Source organism: Oxyura jamaicensis, chromosome 5 (genome assembly GCF_011077185.1).
Source record: "Oxyura jamaicensis isolate SHBP4307 breed ruddy duck chromosome 5, BPBGC_Ojam_1.0, whole genome shotgun sequence".
Lineage (NCBI taxonomy): Eukaryota > Metazoa > Chordata > Aves > Anseriformes > Anatidae > Oxyura > Oxyura jamaicensis.
In genome coordinates this window covers 44,212,806-44,236,150 of record NC_048897.1, presented here as the reverse complement: position 1 = coordinate 44,236,150, position 23,345 = coordinate 44,212,806, and the positions used below count along the sequence as shown (strand labels likewise).

At 49.0% G+C, this 23,345-nt stretch overlaps 1 protein-coding gene and 1 long non-coding RNA gene across 2 annotated transcripts in view; one reads left to right on the top strand and one right to left on the bottom strand.

Annotated features, from left to right (window-relative positions):
• Positions 1 to 493: 493 nt before the first annotated feature.
• On the bottom strand, positions 494 to 17,644 carry TNFAIP2 (TNF alpha induced protein 2). The gene is made up of 12 exons (XM_035327594.1): positions 17,363 to 17,644; positions 11,939 to 12,290; positions 9,150 to 9,777; positions 7,545 to 7,659; positions 6,158 to 6,283; positions 5,585 to 5,685; positions 5,399 to 5,497; positions 5,089 to 5,212; positions 4,362 to 4,484; positions 3,434 to 3,589; positions 2,686 to 2,807; positions 494 to 2,166 (listed from the first exon to the last, which is right to left on the bottom strand). Exons 1-12 carry the CDS (start codon positions 17,642 to 17,644, stop codon positions 2,025 to 2,027), a joined length of 2,370 nt encoding a protein of 789 aa, XP_035183485.1. The 3' UTR covers positions 494 to 2,024.
• A 450-nt stretch (positions 17,645 to 18,094) lies between these two features.
• Positions 18,095 to 23,345, top strand: part of LOC118167934 — a 6,850-nt gene continuing 1,599 nt past the window's right edge. The window contains exons 1-2 of the long non-coding RNA XR_004751296.1: positions 18,095 to 20,954; positions 21,519 to 21,618. This is a non-coding gene — a long non-coding RNA (uncharacterized LOC118167934). The remainder of the gene's footprint in view (positions 20,955 to 21,518; positions 21,619 to 23,345) is intronic.

The following is a 23,345-nucleotide window of genomic DNA, read 5'->3' as shown; positions in this document are numbered from 1 at the left end:
AAAGGCCAATGTAATCACTTGTATGATGCATTTCTCTAGGCCCTCAATAGCTCTCTAAATCAAAATGTAATTATTTATAGCAATAACATGACCTTTCACTAATTGGGAAAGAAAATGTTGCACAATGGGTGACAGCTGTCATGAGTGCTCAGCACTGTTAGAAGTTACTTTGGCATTTGGCTTTAAGTTGTAGCTGGGATAGGTGTTTAAGTAATGTGTAATAAACTTTGAGATTGTTACGTATATATGGGCTTTGGTGAGAATCTGAGTGTGCTCATGGAAGGAGAGCCATGCGTGTGGCTCGCACCCCAGCAGAAGGTCTGGCAGCAGACTGAAACCCAAGCGCTGTTTTAAATGATATATAAATATCAAGTGCTAAGAGAGCAGCCGTGGGCCAGCAGTGCCAGCTGGGGCCAAACTCTGTCTTTCCTAAAGTCACATGCCAACAGGAGAAGAAACAGAAATGGAGGAAGCAGTAAGGACAAGACACATCTCAAATACAAATCTTTTTATTATTCAACATTGAGACCATGGCAGCGCCTCAGGTCTGATGTTTTGGACCTTGTTGTACCAGATACCACAGATGCAGCACATATGGCAGTCCGGGCTCCAGAGAGTAAGGAGAGACAGGCTACAGGACCAACAGACACCACAAACACAGGGTGCCCCTCACCTCCTGACCTGGCAGCAGCAGGCTGGGAGCAGTGGAAGAACTGCAGTATGTGGGTCTACATGAGGCAATGCAGTAAACAGCAGCCAGAGACAGAATAAGTGAGTCGCTCTCCTAGCGTATTTGAATACTGTTTAAATATAAACATTGCAAATGAATATCTCTAACTGAGAAAAAAAATAAAATTGGTTGCAAAAATACACCAATGGTATACTGTGTATGCATATAAATACATTGCATGGTTTGCACAGTCATTATGTGTCTTCCTTCCAGACTGACTTTCTACAGGCTGATACAGAAGTTGAAGTAAAGAAAAACAGAAGGGAAAGGTCTTCTATGAAACACATGTTGTTTTGGCAAGTGATTCATTTCCCCCCGCAAAATGGGCTGTAAAAACAGCACGTAGTTTCACAATAGACACACTCATGTTTGCACATCTAACCAACCCTACAGCAAGAGGGGAAAGAGCAAGCGAGCGCATGGTGATGCAGATGGGGACCTCAAGACATTCTGATGGCATTTGAGTCCGGATCCACCACCCACTCAAAGCTCACAAAGTTCACAGGGTCTGGAAATGTCCTTTCCTCCATAGGGAGGGCTTAAGCAATACCTGAAGTGCTTTACTAGAAGGTGGGACTCAGCCTACAGGCTCTACTGCAATGCAGTTTGATCCCAAGCCTCTGTTAGAGGGGTGCCACCCCAGTAGAGTTGCACTAGATGGGGCCACTGAAAGGGACCAGTGGTTCCAGGTGCTCCCACCTCATGGAGGTGAACGAAGCCTGGGCCAGACTGCTGCTATGGGGACAGCTGGGGCTCCTGGGACTGGTTTGGAAACCCTAATGCCCCCAGGCAACATGGCTCCATGGGGCCACTGGGGGTGCTGCAGCATGGTGGGACATCAGGAATCACAGACTGGGGGGCAAGCGTGCTCTCATGGGGCTTTTCCAGCATCTCTGCATTTTAGCTTCAGTTTTCATTTCGTTCCCTTTCTTTAGCAGAAAAGAAGCTACATAGGAGGCGCCGGCTTGGTATGGGAAGTCAGTGACGTGGCCTTCACGGTACCCAGTGAGGTAGGCAGAGGTCGGAGCACCAGGGCAGTGTCTGGGCAGAGAACATGGTGACACCTCGGAGGGTGTCCGTTTCTGGTGCGAGGAGCATCCTTGGTCTTTTTTTGGGCACCTTTCCTTCCATGGCCGCGCACAGTGGATGGTGCTTCCCACAGAGACACTGAGCACCAGACCAGGACAAAGTACTTGCCGTAGGAGAAGGCGGAGCCCTGCAGAGCATTGCTGCAGGGGACAGTCACTGGCTTTGCCCACAGCTCAGTGCACGGGGTGCTGAGGGGTGCCCCGACCTAGGACAGGTTTATGCTGGAGAAGAGCGGGTTGCTGGGCGGTGTGGACACTGTGCTGTCTGCCAGGTAGCCCAGGATGCTTCTGAGTTCTCCCCGCGACAAATTGGCTTTGATATACAGGAAAGCTTCCAGGTGCCTTCTGCTGTGGGAGAGAAACAGGCAGGTGTCATCTCTGCAGCTCGGCACCAGGATGTGGCCCCAGCCCACAGTCAGGCCCCCATGGATGATGGCAGCTTGGATCCTACATGGGACCCAGCACCACCAGGGAGGCTTGGGAAATCTCCAAGGTAAAGGAGAAAATCACGCCAGAATTTGGAATATATAAATAGGCTTTTTATTATTATTATTATTTTAATAGATTCCTTTTTTGTCTGATGGCATTGGGATGGCCACAAACTGGCAGCAGCCTCCCGCCCACTCTGCCCTGGGCAAGTTATGGTTTTTGTAAATCTGGGCAACGAATATCTAGGCAAAACACAGTTCAGGCTAAGTGAAAGGAGATGTATCCAGCTAACCGGACACCATTTACTTGGATTATTTATCTGATAGGGGTCAGCACCACCCAGGGCACATCAGCCTCACCCACGTTAACATTTGGCTGCTGCAATGCTCAATTAAAATTCCACAAGCACATCTGCAAATCTGTTTCAGCTTCTCTTACCGGATATCTGGGTATGCCGTGGCGAGCGTCGCAACTTCAATTTTAATAGCGCCTATATCCTGAAGCCGGATGATTTCAGCCAGTTTTGGGAGTGCTGAATTCAGCCAGGTGGCTTGAGACCCCTGCAGAGAGGGAAGCATTCAGCAGAGCGTGGCGGATGGCAGACCCCAGCCCAGGCCTCCCCACTGTGCCCCCGTGCAGAGCACCGTGGCCCCCGATGAGCTGCGAGCAGCCCTGCCTCTAGCTCCACTAGGCACTGCCCAAATCCCTGAAAACGCAGAGATGTGAAAGGAGGGAGGTGACCCCAGAGGATGCAGAAGGGTGTTTTGGCCGTGCAGAAATTTGGCTGTGAAAGCCTGAACATCTCTCAATGGGAGCCCTCGTGCACCAGACCCCCTGGCTGCCCCTGCCAGTCCCCACCTGACCCGAAGGCTTGGGAGTGAGGGAAATCAGACTCCACACAAGCCGTGCTGCAGCCAGAGAAGCTCAGTGTTTAGCTCAATCTTTAGAACCTGTTGATAAAAATCTTCAAAAGGAAATGATGGCTTGCAGTACAAAGGAGGATGAAATCAGTGTTCTCCATCTGGGGAGGGCAGGCTGGCACTTGGAAAGCTCTCCCTGCCTCAGGTCTTTCCAGAACACTAAGGTGCACTGGGAAGGCTAACAAGGGGCCGCAGGAAGGGCATGCTCCTGTTTATCAGGGTGCCCATGCTCTGTGCTGGCACAGATGCAGCCAGTGCTCACGTACATTTTTGGTGCAGAAGGCTTCCAGTTCGGCAGCATTCACAGAGATGCTTTGGGCCAGGTTTTGCTGTTGCGCTGCACTTTTCAGGCTGACCTTCCTCTTCAGCAGCCTCACGACGTAATCTTTCACCAAGCGGACATGGATCTTCTCAACGACGGCCTGTTGGGAAGGAGAGGAGGCATCATCCATCTGTCTTTTGCTTGGGGACACAACAAACTGCGTGTGTGAATGGGGGACATAAACATCTCGGGTGCTACCAAGCATGCCCCACCACGTGCCTGCTGCTGCTCACAGCCGAGGAGCCATGCTGGCTCCCAACCTCCCCACAGCCTGCAACGCCACATCCTAAATGCTGAGAATCCATTCATACTTAAACTAATGAGGTTTGGGAATTTCCAAGTGTTCCTTCTGGGAAGAGTTCAATGCTTAGAAAAGGTCTCTGCAGTTGGAGAAGAGAGAGCAGTGCTACAGAGAAACAGGAATTCACCCTGCTCCTCCTGTTCCTCTCTCGAATAAACATCATATTTTTTTTTTAACTACTAAGAAGACAAAGGCAGGAAATCTACAATTTTTTTTTTTTTTTTTTTTTAATATGATGATGTTTCAAATATACTCCAGCAGCACTGAGCACATGGTTGTGGCTCTCACTTCTTTGGGATCCATCCCAGCTGCACGCATCTCCTCCAGTCCTCGGGGCAATGGAGGGAGCCAGGAGACAACACTGTGCATCACAGCAGGGCTGCTAAACAAAGCCCACCCATGACCAAAGTCATATTTTGGGGGGTCCCTAGAGCTGGCGCTTCCTCCATCAGCCCTGTGCTGCTGATGCTGTGCCAGCTTGCCATATCATGGCAGGTCAGGGCAGCTTGAATCTCAGGCAAAGCACAGCCTTGGCACCCCAGAACCCCTCCACTTGTTCTCTTTGACTTACATTGTAAAAAGGGTCCTTCAGGGTCCGTAACTCTGAAATGTGGTTGCTGGTGGTATTAATGATCTCATTCATAATTTTATTGCTGCAGTCCCACTTGTTTTCTGTAAACTTCTTATAAATTGGCTGAAAAAAAAAAAAAAAAAAAAAAAAAAAAACTGCTTAGTTTCTATGCACATATATATTTAGCATTCCTATATGTACAGCATCCTATATAGCGACGGTGAGGTGTGCGGTCCTGGTCAGGGAAGCGTGAAGGTGACCGATGGGGAGAGGGGAGGAGAGGTCTGTGCCCCAAGAAAAGAGAAGAGAAGAGAAAAGAAAAGAAAAGAGAAGAAAAGAAAAATGAAACTCAAAGTGCTTTTCAGGACACCTTTATGGAGAAGCCAAAAGCTGTGCAATTGCAGTTCATGTCACCATTTGTGTTTGCTTCCTACCGCCTGCAGTGTAAACACGTGCAGGTTCAGACTCTCCCCTCTGCTGCACTTATCTCGGATGCGGTCAGCACTTTTTGTTTCCCTGTGCCCAGGCATGCCTGCATGCTTTGCCTCGAGGACCCACTCAAGGAGAGGTCATGATGGGTTTTCTGGCAGCAGCTCAAGTCAGGAGGGATGCTGAGGTGTGACCTGGCCCAGAGCCCTTCTGAACTGTGTCTGAGTCACAGATTTGTGTGGCACAGGGTCATGTCGACGCTTTCCCATCCAGTGGAACCAACCCACTGGTGCTGTACCTTCAGCTGGACAAACAGCTGCTGAAGCAGGACGTCACAGCCGCTGGTCTCGATGTCCCTGAGGGTGCTAAGGATCCTGTCCTTGTTGTCGTCCTTTTCTGCCATGTTTTTCTCTGTGTAGTCTCTGAAAGGAAACATCGTCAAGGTCAGAACAACTTGTCCCCCAAAGAGAGAGGTGGAGAAGTTTGGAGGTCCCCAAGCCTTCCCCTGATGGCAGACAGACCTTCCTCTTTGGGGAAGACCTAACATGTCTCACTATAGACCCTTATTACAGACCCTATTACCTGCTAGCAGGGGAAGGAACCCTTACCTGAAATTCCCGCAGTTGTTAATGTTTGCAATCAGAATCGGCCTGTAGTGTCTGTGCTTCTTGCCTTTCTCCTTAAAGTCTTCAAAAGCGTCCTTGTAGCTGGAGGGGAGATGGGAAGAGAGGTGGATGAGTGGCTGCAGCAGGCTGCCCTGGAAGCACATGCTGCCTGCCAGAGCCTTACCGCACCTTCTCAGGAGGGCAGCCAGCTCCCTCGACAGCCGATGTGACAGCTCGTCACCCAGCGCTGTGCTGACCTCCTTGGCTCGCTTCTGGCCGTTGTAGATGCTCTAGGAAAAAAAAAAAAAAAAAGGCAAAAAAATACTGGTTTCAGACACTGCTTGATCGAAAAAGGCCAGGTTAACTGGGTAAAAAGCCAGCAACACCTTCGTGTTCTTTTGATTTTTGTTTGGTCAAAAGAATAAAGTGGCTATCTCTCCACTTTCAAATGAAGTAGAGAAGAAAGGAGCACTATAGACACAGCAAGCCTATAAAATTGCTGAGGAAGTGGGAAAAGCCTTTTTTTCTAGCTTTTTTTTTTTTTTTTTTTTTTTTTCTGAGTGTGAGCAGGATTGTCCCCGGCACCTGCTGGACCATGACCACACCAGAGCATGGGTTTGGGCTCCCCTGTGCCACCCACTTCTGCCACAGCCCTACACATGGGACTTGGCCTGTTGGCTTCCCAAATTGACTACAGCTGGTCTCAAATCTTAAATACATGCAGGATGCTACTGTTTATTTTAAAATACATATCCGTATTACCTGGATAACAAATATTGCTAGTAGTTCACTCTGAAAATGCCCATTTAGTTTCTCTGGCTCTTTGTCTTCTTTCCATCTTTCGATTTCCTTTTCTAAACATTTGTTCAGTGAATTTTTGATGGTTGCCTGTAGGAAACAAAGAACAACAGCATTCACCACACAGCGTCTGCAGCATCTGCTGCCTTCCGCTGGTGCAGCTCTCCTCACCCACCTAGCCTTTGTCTGGCTCGGCAGACTTTGTCCTCTTCCCTGGCTGAGAAATAAAGGCTCTTTGTTATGAGACACCTCACGCACCACTTCACGGCAGCAAGGACAACTCCCTCACAGCATCCACCTATTCAGTATGGAGTGGAATATTCCAGGGAAGGAACTGGAGGTGCCAAGATCAGGACCCACCACCTCGATACGCCAGCAGTGACGTCTGGGGCGGGGGGACGGTAGTGGGGTGTAGGGAGGTCACAGGCAGCTACACGTGCTGGAGCCCAAATTCCCCAAGCCATGTGTTGTTGGTGTGTAACACTCAGTACTACCCATTAGGGTTGTTTTGCAATCCTTTTTCATAAGCACTTCTGACGTCTTATGAGCTCTGGCGTGAATCAGGGTGTTCCCAGCTTTTCCCTGCCTTGACCCCCCTCGGTACGTGCTGTGCAGCAAAGTGTTTGAGATGGTCGGCGCAGTGGCTGGCGTACATCTCTGCTCTCTGCCCTCTTCATGCACCTCGCGACCCATCTGCAAGCCATCACGGACTGCAGCTAAACCTGGAACTTATCTACTCATTTTCCAGGAACTCCAGCCCAAAGTGCCAAAAGCACTGAGCTACAGGAGGGCTGTGAAAGTTGCTTCTAGTGTCTGCTAAGGCAAGAATCATCCAAAAATCAGAGCAACTGTAATTTCCTGCAGACCACGGGATTCTCTAACAAAGAGGCAGACTTTTCGAGACCAGACCTGTGTGCTTTGTGCTCACCCAAGGTCTGGCACTGCTGCAGGGACCAGACTAAGGCTGAAAGCATCACCTGCGAGTGGGAGCGCAGGCTCCTCCTTCTGGGGATTTACCACGCAACTGGAAAGTTACCCGTAAAGATCTGTAGTTGGACTTTTTCCCACCTTCCTTACACCAGTTTTGCAAGAGTAAAATGGTAATTTGGTGCCGACTCCTGGGGCAGAGGGATGGGCTAACAAGAAGGCAGCAGGAAGTTTGCTCTGCATGTCCCAACCAGCCCACCTGTCCTACAAGGAGCAACAAAAGCTTTTCTCTTTTGTGTCTCTCTTGAAGGATGTGTGGCTCGCATGGATGGCTGGGAAGGGAGCATTCAGGACAAGTCAGAGCTCCTCCAAGGAGTCATGCTGGAGCAGTACAGGGCTGAGGAGGGACTGAGCAGATTCTCACCTCTTCACTCTCAAGGTATTTCCTTTCAAGCTCTTTGCTCAGGCTTGATGGCAAAAGGCTTCCAAGCTTAACTTTTTCCATCTCCTCTGCTAAAACAGGATCTTTCCTCATATCTCTGGAATGAAAAAGCCAAACAATCACATTTTGCAAGGTCAGTGTAATTCAAGACAGCTGTTGATGCAAATCACTAACACTCCTTGAGGCCATCACTGGGAAACCAGATGTAGATGTGCACAACCCTTAGTGCAGGCCACCGCACTGATGGGGATGGGGTCCCAAAGCAGCAGGAGGGACTAGCTCTGGGATACGGCCTCTTGCCATCGATAGAGCAAGGTGATCTGATGAAGAGCTGGTGTGTCGTGGTTGTTCTGTGGGAGTGGAGCTGGATGTTCAGTGCCTGCTGTTATTTCCCTGCCACGTACCGGCTGAGCTGGGTGATGCTGAGCAGCTCTGGAGGGACGCGGTGCCACAGAGCCAGCCGGCAGGGACCTGCCAGCCTGGTGGCCTGCTGCAGAGCTCAACGCTGAGCATCGCCTGGTTCCCACGTTAGCGTAAGGCCCAACTCCACGTGAGTATGTTGCTGTGCTTCCCACACATGGGCTGCTTATGATATGAAGCTGGAACCTCAGACCTGTTTTCATGCAGCCAGGCCCTCCCCTTTTTCTCACTGCTCCCTGTGCTCCTGCTCACGAAGAGAAGAACTCTCTTCCCTGCTGCCCTGGACAGCACCATCCCCACCACACTGCTGCACTGCTTTTGCTGGGTCCTGCTCCTCACAGCTGCTGATTTCCAAACATGCGGTAGTTCAGGCTGCACGTCCTGACCTAGAGCACAGCAGCAGCTGTGGAAAACTTCCAGGATCAACAGTTATATTCCATCAAGAGGAGAACCAAGAGGAAAAACAAGTAGAGGTAAAGGTGAAATATCCTCAGAATAGCAGAAGAAACACTGCTTGAAAATTTACTATTTTTCACCTAAGAAATGAGAACCCTCAATTTCCCACCCAGTACAATAAGCCACAAGAAGGAATATTTTCAGTTTTATAACATACAGAGCTTGTGAGGTCAAAGAGTGACCCTTGGCTTATCATATGCAGTCACAGGAGTTCACCCTTTGGTCTCCTAACCCAGAAGAGATCACAGACTGTGGGCAATGCCTAGGCAACACCCTCCATGCCCAGGATAATTGCATCCCAGGCTGTTCCATTTACTGGCTGCCCTCTGCTCCAGCAGGCCAGAAGGCTGGAGTTCCCAAATTTTCCAAGAATAAGTTCAAGTTTGCAACTGGAGTAGAGATCAGGGCAACAGGCCTGCCCAGTTTGTGCCACAAGTGAAGTCCTAAATATCTGTGTAGATGTGTTGCCTAGAGGCCTGTGGGGTGTAATGAGACTTGGTTACAGACCAGCAGCCCTGTGGAATTGCCTTCAGGCTGTCCTGGCCAGCTGGTATAAATCAGCACAACGCCAGTGACACCAAAACCTAGCCATGGATCAGACTGCAGCCACTGTGACACCGATACATAAATCCAGCAAATCTCTGGTTTGGCAGCCAGGGAGCCTGATGGTCTCCAGTACTAAACATGTGTAAAAGCAACAGCGTCACTTACTTTGGGTAAATGTTGTGCACCCATGAGAGGAGAAGGTAGACATCCTTGTCTTCCAGCTGGGACTCAGCTGCTTTTTTTGCCTCGGAGGCAAAATGATGGTGATAGAGTTCTGCATATGTACTGAACACGTTAAACTCAGGGGGATAAAGCTGTCTAATGCATTTTGCAACTACTGTCAAATCTTCCTTCATCGTCTTCCCCATGTGCAGGAGGTTTTGGCCAACTGAAGAGAGGTTCTCAGTTCTGGGAGTATGACTTGTGTCTTTCATTCGAGCCTCTACTGACTCCTTCACTGTAGCCATCCAAAGCTCTTTCCATTTTCTGGGTCTAAATTGCACATTTTGGTCAGGCAAATTCTCCGACAGGCAATTCTGATCTTCTTTCTCCTGTTCTTTCAGTACCTCTACTGCTTGCTGCAGCAGTTCTGGGTTTGTTCTTGCTAGAAGTACAGAGTCTTTCAAGATGCTGAAGACTTTGTGTTTCAGGATTTCGCTGATGGACTCGATGTCTTGTTGCCTGGTGTTTAGTCGCTCCTCGCTTTTGCTAGATATGCTCTTCTCCAGGGCAATCAGATGTAGGGCAGCATCACAAAGCTTGTGCTTTTCAAGGAGATCCATGATTTGTTTGACTAAGGAAAAAAGAACAGTCTTCTTTTACCCAATGGCAAAAATTTAAATTTCTACTTTGTATAAAAAGATGTCTCTGGAATACTATTTTAAAAACATTTTTATTTCTATAATGCTAGCTCTTAGGTTCCTTTTCCACAGAAAAAAATCTATTTATTTAAAGATCAGATTATTCCTATTCTGCCACTGAATGTTATAGTGCTAATTCCTGTGCTAACTATGACTTTTTCCAAATTTAGATATTTTTTTACTTTTGTTTGTTTGTTTGTTTGTTTTTATCTGTTTGTGTTTGTTATCCCTTTGCTTGGGTTGCCAAGCAAGGCTCTGAGAGTCTTCTGAGTTTTTTAATAACCTTGAATATATTTTATGAGTTTCCCAAGAAAGAATAAGAAATGGGGAGGACAAGCTGTATATATGCAAATATCTAATTTTTCCTTGGAAAGGAGCTGATGGAGAAGAAAAGTCTCAAAGGAACACGATCTGGCACTAGAGATGCTACATGCATCTCTGTCAAAGGGCCTGTCGGGATGGAGAGTTTTTTTCCTTTTCTGCACAACACAGTTGGTCAGCTCATGGACTGGATGTGTAGACCAAGGGACTGGTGTGGTCTGGGACCAAAGCAAGGAAATCAGAGGAAAACAGCTACAATGACTGGTTTATGGGTGTCTAATCCTGAAAGAAAAGTCAAATTCTTTAGGGTTTTCTAAGTGAATTTTGCTTCAGATGTCTGTTTTGTTGGGTTATAAATAGAGAAATAGCTGGTTAGCACTGATAAACTCTGCAGTATAATGTTGCAGTTGTGAGCACAGATTAAAAATGAGCCTTATCTTCTTTAGTTATATTTCTGACATCTACCCCGTTCCTCCCCATTCATATGACCTGAAGTAAAGATCATGGCTTTAGAAAAAAAATGTAGATGGAAAGATGTAGCTAAATAAGAAGTGCTAGAGGAAATACCACGTGGGTTTTCCAGAAATAGGTTGGCACGATCTGACCTGTGAAATTTTTTGGATGACATATTAGTGGGCAAAATAAGCACAATTGAGATATCCTGTCTGAGCTACAGCCACTTACTTGATGTGGTGCAATCTGGGAAATTATTAAACTGAGGAAGTTGTATCCCAAAATAAGTTCTGTTAGGTGTGTAAGGTTTGTATTAAAAACTTTGGGTGGAGAAAGCTTACATTATTCATGAACCTCATTTCAATTAGAGCACAGAAACTGGGAGTGCCCTATTGACATCTGCTGATTACACAAAGGTCAGAGACATTGCTGAAACTGAGGGCTTGGTGCATGATACAGGAACAACGGGATAACTTCAGTAGTCAATGGGCTGAAGCTTAATAGCACAAGGTTTAAGATACAAATCTAATAGAACAAAAGTTACTTAGCAACAAATAGGATTTTCTGCTGCAAGCTGCATGTGCATCAGCTTGAAATGAAGGAGGAAGAGAGTTGCCTGAAGAATTTAAGTAAATTGCTGCTATGAGATGATGGTGAAAATGTCAGACCTGATCCCGGGATGTATCTGGTGAGGATTTTCCATCAAGGACAGAAAAAAGGGGATGTATTGTACCAAGCATTGGTCAGCTGGAACATTTTCTGCAATTCTGAATTATTTATTTCAAAAGAAATTGGAAATGGGGCAGTGCAGAGTTAAGACCAAAGCTATGAAGGGCCTGTTTCCAGTAAGCTATGCTCATTTAGCTGAACAAGTTGAAGGCTGAGAAGGGAAACCACCAGTTATGGAAAACAGCTGACACATGAAGAAATAGATTTGAATTAACATGGAAAAGGTTTGTCTAGAAATGAGGTAATTTGTTCTAAAACGGTGAGACTTTGGAAGAGCCCCTCCAGGAAAGGAGGTAGGACTAAAACATTGACTCATTTTAAAGTACAGCTGGCTCAGTTTACGGAGCAGGTAATGTGACACATCACCTGAGCTAGCAGGTGAGGTTGGAAGTGCCAATCTCTTTGCAGTCCTGGGTTTCTCTGAGCAGGTATTTCCTGACTCTCTAACCACCCTGCAAGGTGTCTGGGCCTGGGGGACTTGCACGCTCAGATACCACCCCGGGAAGACCCACAGCAGCTGCTTGCTGCTGTCCTGGGGAAAAGGAGATTTCACAGGGTGGTTGGTGATGGGCAGGTGGGGTGAGCACTTACTGCTGGGTGTCCTGGTCTTTATCATCTTCTTAAATGCAGTCGTAAACATTCCCTTGATTCCTTTCTTCCCCTTCTCCAGGCTGTCCCCAGCAGAGGTGCAGCTCCCAGTGCTCGTGATGGAAGACGCCCGCGAAGTTCTGCCAGCTGCCTCTGGCCTTTCACTCATCTTCTCCTGGTTCCTGGACCAGATCTCGTCTCCAGAAGAACCAGGGCAGGCAGGGACTTGCTCAGCTACTGATGTTGCAGGGTTTTCCAGCTGCCCATTTACATTGATGCAACCTGCTGATCCATTGCGTATTCCAATGGGACCACTTTGGGAAAAAGGTAACATTTTCATCATTTTCCTTCTAGCCTGCAAATTTCAGAAAGAACTGGTCAGATTATAACAGTTTGCATAAAAATTGCTGTGGCGCAGTATGTCAGGATGTATTCCCATCAAAAGAAAAGAGTTTCTGGGCTGTGTGGTGGAGTAGGACATGGGTCCTGTGGCTGTTCAAAGCAACTAACCCCCTCTTACACTTATACAGGAACGGGATCAATTTCAGCCTTCATCAGGGCCTGTTTGTGCTGGTCTCTGCTCATCTGGCTGCAGGTCTGGCTGTGGAAGCCCCCGTGTAGCTACTTGCACATGGAGTTTGCAAGTACAGCATGAAAATGAGATGAAGCCTACCAAGCGTGGTACACAGCTGCCTTTGCTGAGGAATTAGTCCTCCTGTGCCAAACTTCTGCTGGTTTAACGCTTTTCCCACTTAAGTAAGTAAGAAAATTCTTAGCTTTCCTGAGAAGCCTTTTCCCTGAGAAGCTGTCCAAGAGTTCAGAAGTGTCAGGGTCATAAAAAAACACAGGATGTGAAAAAACATGGGAAGAAAACAGCACAGTGGAAGTAAAGCGGTGCCTCTTGATATGAGCGTAACTAGGATTATCACTGCAAGACCCAAAATCCCAGCCAGAAGCACGACTTCAACACTCCTCTTGCTGCCCCGAGCCCTACAGCGACAGATGCAAGCTCAGGGATGCATCCAGGCCCTTCAAACCCGCACACTGCCTGTGTGATCTCATATTCAGAATGCTCTCAGGGTGACTGCACCATCCCAAAACAGTGTGACTTCAGCAGAACTTGCTGGGTTTCTCCAGATGCCTGGGAGCAATTCCTGTCCCATCTGTTATGTGGAAGTGTGGAGGTGCAGCACGAGCCGTGGCTTGTGTGGAAAGAAATTACGGTGGCGGTCAGTTTCTGACACTAGGGACTAATGAGTTTGGACTTTTTCCACAGCTGTTACACGAAGCTAGTACCAGTGAAATGAAAGACCAGAGCAGACCTCTCCCAGCTGAGGGGGAAGAGGAACATGACACAGGGCTGGGGTGGCTGAGCCTGGTGTAAGCACACCCTCCTGCCACAGTCCTGCTCCAGAACTAAGATCCTGGGTGCTCCTGCACTGCAAGTAATTTAGCGACAGATACATCTGTTATTGTAAGAGTGTCTTCTAAAAACTTATATTTCATTACTTTATTTTCCTCTAACATTTAGTATGCTGCTCTAGATTTGTTTACATCACGGTTAAATTATAACAAGATTTATTATTATTAGCATTGATTATGAATAAATAAAGTGACTGAGAGTCTCCAGCCCACACTCCAACAACGCTTTTTCTAAGTGGCTTTCTGGGAAACCAGAGCAATTCTGCATGAAGAAACGTCAGGCAAATTTTGGCTTACACTTACTGAGTTAGAGCAGAGGAATTGGGATGTAAGTATAGGGAAAAAAATTGGCTTCAGTTTTAAGGCCACGACGGGGTGATCTTAAAATTCCCTCACGGTCACAGGGATTCTATTTAAGTCTTCGGGACTTTTCTAATTTTTGTAAGGCTATTTTCCTAGCCTGCATTTCCCAATACCACACTGTGTTTAGATTCATCCTGCCAAATTCCTTCCTTCCTGTTTGTGCAAGCACAAAAATCAACTGAGCCCTATTATTCCAAACAAAGCACTTTTTGTTTTTCTAAACAAATGAAGTACCTCTCCCTTTCGTATAGCAGAAGGTGACATTCAGGGAGCAGTCACTTCTGCCTTTTTGTTTTGATGAATGATGGCCATAAAGATGGATTTCAGGATGGTTTTGCTGCTTCTTGGATACAAAGAGGAATGCCATTTGTCTTAGAAAACCACATAAATGAGAGTACACATAAAACAGTCTTTGGGGGGAAAAATCAAGCTTGTTAAGAGCTTGGTTTTTAATGGCCAGCAGAACTTTGTCCCATTAAGGCTCTGCAGGGGCTGGGCGCGGGGACGTGGCGATGCTCAGAGCGAGGCGGGTGGCTCGGGGCGTGCTGTGGTGGCACATTGCTGTTCCCAGTCCCACAGCTGAATTAGGAGAAAGATAAAACAGCTCCAGTGTGTTCAGCCAGGGGCTGCATGTTGGCACCGAGAGAACTGCTGGCAATAATTGCTTCTCAGGGTGTGCTTTTTCCACTTGAAATAATAAATGCTGAAGCAGCTAAGCATCTGAGGAAGGCTGTAAATGCAATAGCACTAAGATTTGTCCATCTCGAGTGCTCGTCCAGAGTTTATCAGTTTGCTGCTGCTGTTTTTACACATCCTTCTACCTGTTGCTCCTTGCAGCCCTCCAGCAGCATCCTCTCTGCACCACCACAGCAGACCACACCGTGGGCTCAGCCATGGCTCAGGTGGCTGAGGGCTGGGCTGCTCTTACATCCTGCTCACAAACCAAAGCCTGGCAGAACTGCAGCCATCTCCTAATCATTTTAGCAGCGAGTACTTTGGGAAGTGCTGAATCATTTTCTAGGCACAACGCTCATAATTGTGTCTTGGGAAATGTAATGGTTTAAGATCCTGTCTCTACATAGATCCCAACTCGTCATTACAGCTAATTTACTATTAATAAATTTTATTATCATCATCATCCTCATTACTGTTCTGTGGCACTATGGTTTGAGGCAGGAGAGTTTCCAGCACCAATGATCTCTGACACAGTGTACTCAGCTTTACAATTCCTAACCAGAAGAGCAGCTCAGCCTGCACAGCCTCCTGTGCTACGCCAGATCAAGGGTGGGCAGCCAGGGCCAGCGAGTCGAGCAGGTGCCAAGGCAGCACCCAGAGCAGTGCTACGAAGCACAAGGACAAAACCTGGACTCTGGGCACAACGGGTTCCCATTTTCTCATTTCCCTCCTCAAACTAAACAGCCTCTGCAGAAGCCCTGCACTTTGGATGAGTTCATTGGCGAGGGACAGCTCACAGCATGCCAGCAGAGATCTGCTAATTAACGCCATTCCAAAATTTTTGCTGATCTCTTTCTCAACTGCTTTTTCCTGAACTGCTGCCATACGAACAGGCATCTGTTTGGATTTTCAGTCCTTTCCTGTCTGCTGACATTCTCGGTCAGGGGGATTTATGTTTGGTTTCAGTGGAAAGCCCCACTTTCCCGCAGCCTCTCCAAAGTTATTTAGCAGAGTTTGTCCTCTGCATTTCCATCAGCCGTTCCTTCCCTCCCCTGCTCCCCATGGAAGTGGGATCACTGCTGTCTACACAAGAAAGTCGCAGCAGACCAGACCTTCCCTTACAGTGCTGTGGCAGCTGGGTGTACTCTGACTATGCAGCGACACCTAAATAAGCTGCCAAAAAATCAAAGCAAAGATTCTACTGAGTTGCCAGCCCCAATCTTTGCAAATTGGAAAGACTTAATAGATTTTTTTTCCTAGCAATTTTTGTTGGCTGTATTGGTACTGAACAGAGACACCGTGAAGCTGGGGGCTTCCACTTGGTTTTGCCTGGGAAATCACCACCCGTAGATGAACCAGGACACCAATGCCCCCGGGGAACTGAGGGTGACAAGGGACCTGGGGGACTAGGGGAACAGCAGTGGCAGATCAGCAAAGGGTCACAGGGCATCAAACCTGGCATGAGGTGCCTTAAACTGCCTTTAAACCATTGCCTGCCCTGGGAGCTGCACAGGGAGAGCCACACAGAGCTACTCAGGCACTTCTAAAGGAGGGTTTGGGTTGCAGAAGGCGTAATCTGCTCCTATAACTTCTCACTTCAAATGCCAGCAGTATAATTTTAAACTGCTGTGGCTGAAAGACAAACCAGCTGCTGCTGTCCAGGATTTTGTTTTCATATTGCTATTCCTGAAGCCAAATCCTGCACCCACGCTTGGGGCTTGCCAGGTTCGCTGGTAGAGATAAACAGACCAAGAGGACACACAAAGTCCCCAGGGCCAGACCGACAGCTCCCTTTTACCATCATTTTCAGACTCTTTGGCTTTCCAGACCTCTTTTTACAGAAATAGGTTTTACTGAAGCATTAGCAAACTCAGACCCAGTTTCTCCAAAGGGCTCTGCCTGTTTCATCCCCTGCATCAGAAGTGGCAAACCCCAAAGTCCCTTGGCTGGGGCAGGCAGTGGGATACTTTGGAGAACGAATGTTTCTTCATGTTTTTGGCTCTGAACTTGGGCGTGATGGCAAGGGACCGTGCCTTCTAGTCGAGCCACACACTCCAGTCATAGAAAGCCTTGTCCTCACTTCGCAGCAGCCCAAGGAAGTCCTACACTAAACCTGCTGAGGATCCTAGCCCTGAGGTTGAACCCAGCCTTCACCTGGGTGCTGAGGCAGTGATGTGGGACAGCTGCCCAAAGAAAAAAGGGAATTTCAGGCTGGTTCTTCAGTGCCCAGGGGAAAGGTGGGTCCTAAGGGCACTGACACTTCCCTGACTTGCACTTCTAGTCCCAAAGCTGCGAGCACTGCCATACAGAAGTGTGCCAACTTGGCACATCACCCCAGCAGGGCACGAGGGCAGCCCGGGACCAAACACAATCCAGACACTGAAAAGGATTTATTTTCCAGTGCAGTTGGGATGAATGAATCATAATCCAACTGTTTTCCTGTGATACAGGAGGAAACCACATCCTTTTAAAAAGAAAGGAATGCAGGAGGGGTGGGAAGTGCCTCACTGATTCTGGAGCCTGGTGCCTGATCGGAGTTGGGGATGCTTTGGTGCCCAAGATCCATGTCTGGAGTTTGGGGATAGGGGGTTAAAAGGAGTCACTGCTCACTGCCTTTGTTCATGCCCTGAAGTCTGGGGGATGAGCAACAGAAATCACACCCAGCTGTCAGGATGCAATCACCAGACATGCAGTCCTGCGGTCCCCGGCCCTGGGATGCATCTGGAGCTGCCGTCCTCGCTGGGACAGCGGTGTGACTTTATCCCCGTTCTGGCCATCACGAAATGGGGCCGAAACCTGTAACCTCATCCAGGAACCCCCCTTTTAGCACCTTCCATTTAACTCTCGCCCTGCCCCAGGCACAAACCAGAGCCCGTGAGCCCGCCAGCCCCGCAAGGAGCGAGGCAGGAGGGAGGAGCGGGAGCGGCCCCGCGGGGGAAGGAGGCACGGGGAGCCCCGAGGACTTACTCTGCTGCGGCTCCCGGGCACCACGGCGAGGACGACGAGGGCGGCGGTGGCGCTGGCTGCGGAGCCCCGGGGCAGCCCGGCTATAAGGGGAGGGCGCGGAGGCGGAGACCCGGCCTCGCAGGGAGCCCCAAGCCGGGGAAACTCCGCCCGCAGCCTCCGCTCCCCAGACGGGCTCGCACCGCAGGGAAACGAGAAATCCCCTCCGCTGGGGAAGAAGTCCCCGCCGGGGGAGCCGGCCGGCCGGACAGGAGAGGTGGTCGGTGGTGGTGGCACCTGTCCCATGTCGGGACCACGTATTGTCGCATCCCCATGGACTGGGGCACCGGGGTGTAAATGTGTCGTGGCTGGTCCCCAGCTCATTGTTAGGAAAGGAGCAGGCAGGTCACTCCGAAATCCCTGCTCCCACAGCAGGGCATCGCCCTGGGTGGGCTGGCAGGATGAGGTGCTCAGGGGAAGGCACCGGTGGGCACATCGGGACCTGCATCATGCCCACGGCAAAGTGCCTCCTGCATGGGACACCAACACCACTACGATCCTTCGGTGTGGTGGGGCATGTCCCTGCAGGGACAGGGTAGGTTTAGATTAGATATAGGGAAGAAATTCTTCACTCAGAGGGCGGTGAAGCACTGGCACAGGCTGCCCAGAGAAGCTGTGGCTGCCCCATTCCTGGAGGTGCTCAAGGCCAGGCTGGATGGGGCTTTGGGCAACCTGGTCTGGTGGGAGGTGCCCATGCCCATGGCAGGGGGGTGTAATCAGATGATCTTTAAGGTCCCTTCCAACCCAAACCATTCTATGATTCTATGAATGGGAGATGTGGTCCTCCTTCCACACCCTGCCTGTATCTGCTGCTTACAGATGAGGCATTTGCTTTCCTGATTTTTCTCCCTGATTTCATAGGAGCCCACATCCGTGGCCATGGAGGTGTGGTGAGCCTGTTTCACTGGGGAAACATGTATGCTGCCATAGCTGGGGGGTGGTGGTGGCCGTGGGGGGTCACTGCAGATGGTCCAGGAAGCCCATGCTGTCCCTCCCCTCAACGTGGAGCATCTTCTACATCCACCTAGGGGAGATCTTGGCTGAAGCAGCTGCCCTGCAGGCAGAAAATCAAAATATAGGCCTCTTGCAGAGGCTGACCTCACCGCTGGATTACTAATGTCACCTCCTTCCTCTCCTGGGAAGCTGCTGTGGGGCAGCCAGCAGACTTACTGCACCTGGGATGATTTCTGGTTCATGTACAGCTGTGGTCTAATGCAAAGTGACAAAAACGGTACAGAGACTTAAAGCTGAGTGTGAGCCATGAGCTTGCATGATGTTGCTGGCGCTCTCCCCTTGGTCCGAGCAGCCTGGCTGCTGACAGCCACCCTCAGTTTCAGGGGGGTAAAGGAGGGGCAGCTATGGAAACCTAGTGTGGAGGCATCCCCTGGTGGAAGATGCAGCGGAGGACTGATGTTTGTGCTGGAAGGAAGCTCTGGACTGAGCGGGCTTGGTATCTAACAGCAGATGCTTCTCCTGCTCTGTGCCAATTTGGCATCCCACCCTCTAGGACTGCCTCCCCAAAATGAGCACAGTAGCAGGAAAAGAAAATCCACCCCTACGATATCTGCCAAAACAGGAAGCAGAAGCATGGGGCACACTCAGACCCATGATCTCTGGTCACTGGGAAACACTGATTCATCTCAGGGCAGCCTGCGGGCTGTGCTGGCCAGAGGGACCCCCTCTGGAATTGCCTGAGCCTGGGTCACCTGCCTGACAGTCTGTGGCATCATCATGGGACCAAAACACAGGCATGCGTGTCAGATTAAAAATCATGGGAAAGATGAAATGGTGCAAGACTTGGTCCTGAAGAGCAGTGACTTTGTGTGTGTGATGGCAGTGTGCTATTACATCTGGTTTTCAGGGCAGCACGGTGCAGCTGGAGGCAAGCTTGGTGCTGCATCTGCTGACCCTTTTGTGCAGGAGGCCAAAGGATGTGGTTCCTGAGGGCTGCACACACCCCTGGCTCGGGGCATGGCCATGCAGGTGGTGCTCCTGGCTGCCTGCAGGCAGAGGATGCTCTTCTGGACACGGCAGGACCCTGAGGCTGTGTTGCTTCCCCTGCCCTTGGCTGTGTGATCTCTGCAGGACACATAGGTGTCTGTCCCCAGGTATGCAGCAGATTTGCAGTGGAGACTCAGTGACACGTCTCAGGCCTGCTAAAACCTCTCTTTAAATATTCAGGGGGTCCTTCTGGATCAGAAGCTTCACTACTGGCTTCTGAGACCAGTGTCTCACCCCCAGCTTAACACAGGAGACTCCTGCAGCGAGCAACATGGGACAGACCAAGGGAGTCTGATGCTCAGCTTGTGTTAGCAAATGTAGCTGCTGCAAATCTGCAGACACCCTTGTTTTTTTTGGACAAATGTCTGTACAGAACAATTTATGTGAGCTACAAAGTAGATTCACATCATGGGGTCTGTTGCTGGGCCTCATCTTTCGCTACTTTAAATTAACTTCAGTGGGCCCAGGGTAATTCTGCCAGCATGCAGGGGAACAGAAAGCATCCTGTAATTGGGCCTTAAATTAACAACTCAGAGCTTAGGTGTCATCCTTCAGATGCTGCATTTACCCGAAACAAATCTATCACTTCAACCCCCTGCTGATCAACAGGATCATTGCGTTGCTTCTCTGTGTAGTCTGCTTCCCAAGACAGGCATCTTGTGTTGATGTATATGAAGTTGTCTAGTGGCTAACCAAGTTATACCAGGCTGCGCATATTTTGGTACTGCATGGAAATTTTTATGTGTTCTGTAACTACTACTGAGAATGCACTGCATAGGGCTACACTTTCTGTATTTACAGTTTATGCCATCAAAGAAGTTATGATAAGTCTATGGTTTTGAGAATTCCTGGCTTTTGCAGTTTCTTCATTAACATGCATGTCAAATTTATCAGCTGTAACCTATTCTTAAAAGCAAGAGCTGCTTCAGAGATTTGTAATTTCATTTTGCAGTTGCTTCCACAATTTGAACAGTGAGCTCAGATGGGATCTTTCACCTCTTCCTCGTTGGGCATTGAAGCCTGTCTTACTAGCAATCCTAACACCCAAATTTAGATGCACAGAAGACTACAAAAGGAATGTCTCTACCAAAATAATAATAATAATAATAATGCTGTGAATCCTTTGCACTAGAGAATGAATAATTTGTACTGCCTATGAAAATGAAGAGAATATAAACAAGAAGTATTCATAAGGACATTATTCCAAAGAGAAGTTTGAATTTCCTCTTTCTGCATGCTGGAAAGCCAATATCCTTCTGTGCTAGCTAAAGGTGTGCCAAGAAGCAGATCATTATGAGGGTAAAGGTTTTTTTTCCTGGAACCTGTTAATTCGATGCACTTATGCGATGAATGGTATTGGAGAGTTTTGTTCAAGCTTTGTTTAATTACTTTTATTACCATACAGGGAAACTATTAATTTCCCTTTGGGATTTTCCATCAGCCGAGCTAATTTGTCCCAAGTAAATCCAGCTGTGCATGCTGCAATATTAAGGCAGCAAGAGGGCTGGGTACAGGTGGCTGGCAGTGGCCCTGTGGGTGAATGGGCATCACCTGGGTAGAGCTGCCCCAGGTGGCAACTGGGAGAGTCAGAAATACCTCTTCTGGTTCTGCTCCATCTGGGATATTTTGATACAAGTGGTGCATGTGCAGATGGGGTTAATGGGAGAGAATGTAGGATGTTCATTAAACTGTGGGGTGAAAGGCCAAGAGATCACACTAGCCATATCTATCCAGCTCAGTTCAGGAGTTCATATGGCTTGGGATCAGCTAAGGGCTGAAAGTCTGAATTCTGAAGACTTGCTCAGATCTGGAGCCCCATCTCCTTGCCCTGAGCGGAGGGACATGGGGGGTCAGCAAGCTCTGGATGCTCTTTTTGGCTCCAAAGGCAGTGTCTGCTCAACATCTGAGGCAAAGCAGCTGGTAACCAGAGGGAGATCTGGAGGAGATTGTTCCAGCTCTCAAGACTGATGTGTATTTTAACTTAGACCACTCAGATCATAACAGGCTTGCTTGGATGATGTACTCACCAAAATATGTTGTTTCTGATTGACTGGAGTGCCTTTCTCTCCAGTACTGATGGCTGCAATTAATGGAAACAAGAGCTCTTTTTCTCCATCAGCAACCAAGCTCAGAAGTTCTGTGGTGATATGCCCACGTATCACTTGGAGCACACGGGCAGGGAGGTTGTGAGGGCAGGAACGGAGCGAAGAAACTGAGAGGTGAGGTAACCAAGTTTACCATGCAGATTGTGTCAGACTACTAATTGCTGTGAGAAAATGTCCTGAGCTTAAAGGAGACTGTCAAATTGGCTAATTCCAATAATAACATCTTACTGTTAAAAGGCAGCACCTGAACTCAACACCTGAATGTTAAAAAATAAATAAATAAAAGTAGTTTTGAAGCATTGAAGGACTAGGATTTTGCAGCTACAAAGGTGTGACCTCCTTTTGAGAACTTTGTTACTGCTGACACCAAGCCTCACAAGCTGGTAGTTCTGCCGTCTCCAGCTACATTTGAATTGAACCAGCTGTACAGAGCTTTCCTGATTTTGGTTTCTACTTGCATCAAAAATCCTGTGTGTCTGAGTCATGGACCAGGAATTCAAATCTATCAGGAATGCCCTAAATCTTTGTTGAAGGAGAGGCTTACATGCAGTGTGGTCTGCATCCCCACCCTGATATTTCTGCTGGAGGAGCGGTCTGTAGCTGAGGCCGATGACACCTTGGCCGTGATATTTCTGTCAGGGGAGGCGTCCGTGTCTGAGGCTGACCCGGGACCTCCCCTGATGTCTGTGGGGGGCAGGTGTGCATTTTGGGGGTTGTCCTGCCTCCCTGCCCTGACAGGGGGCTGCAGGAGGAGTCCATGCTTGAGGTTTCATGGCCCAGCTGTCCCTGACATGCCCACAATACATAGCAGAGTGCTGGAGTAGGGCGTGCTCGCCATGACATCCCTGCCAGCCACACATTCCCTGTCTGCTGTCCATGTCCCTTCAGCCTGGGACAAATGCAAATCCCTGTGCAAGGAGCTGCTGTCGGGCCAGCTGGCACCCTTAACGCGTGCTGTGGTGACCTGGCGAGCAGCAGCGGGCAGTGAGGAAGGGTGTAGCTCCTTCCCTTCACCAGCGTGGAGGCTGAAGGAAACTGGAAGTGCCTTTCCCCGTTGTGGAAGCCCAGTCATCTCCGCACAGAAAGGGAACACGTTTCCTGCTGCCCAGCACTGCTCAGGGGCTGAATGGCATGCTGTGGGGCACAGCTGCAGGTTCATGTCTGCGATGGGCTCAGCGAGGTGCTTGCAGGAGCCCGGGGTCACTTCTGCTGCTACCACAGACAGGGTGGAACACCCTGCTGCTTTGGGGAAGCCTCAGGTCCTCTGAGAGAAAAGCACTGTGTTTTTTATCACCCCATTTTTAAGGTACTTCAGAACTTTCTACCCCATGGTTCTTTATTTTTTTTTCCCAGCACTTCCTCCTTTATGTCACACTGCTTCTCTATCGACACCTTCTGAATGCCCACGGTGAACGCGGGCAGCAGCATAACACACAGTGATCAGCTCTCTGTAGATGGTGTGCTTGCAAGATGCACATTGTTTTTCTCACCAGCAGTGCCAAAACCCCTCTGCAGCAGCCAGAGCTCCTTCAGCCATGCCAGCGGAGCTGCTCGAGTACCTGCTGCTGGTGGCTGTGGGGAAAATGCTTCTACTCATGTTGAAATTTGTCCTCACAGGCACTCAGCTCCTTGCTCCTCCCCAGATGCTGAGGGCTCTGCCTAATTTTAGGTCAGAGAATGGACACTGATCCCAAAGGTCACTGGGTGGCACCAGATCCTGCCTGGCCGTCCCAGTGGTGGCAGCGCTGTGTTTGAGCCTGGTAGGACTGAGCAGGGTGTCCCCAGCTCAGCTGCCTGCCCTCCCCATCACTTGCTGCCTTGGGTCTTCTTTTTCATAAAAG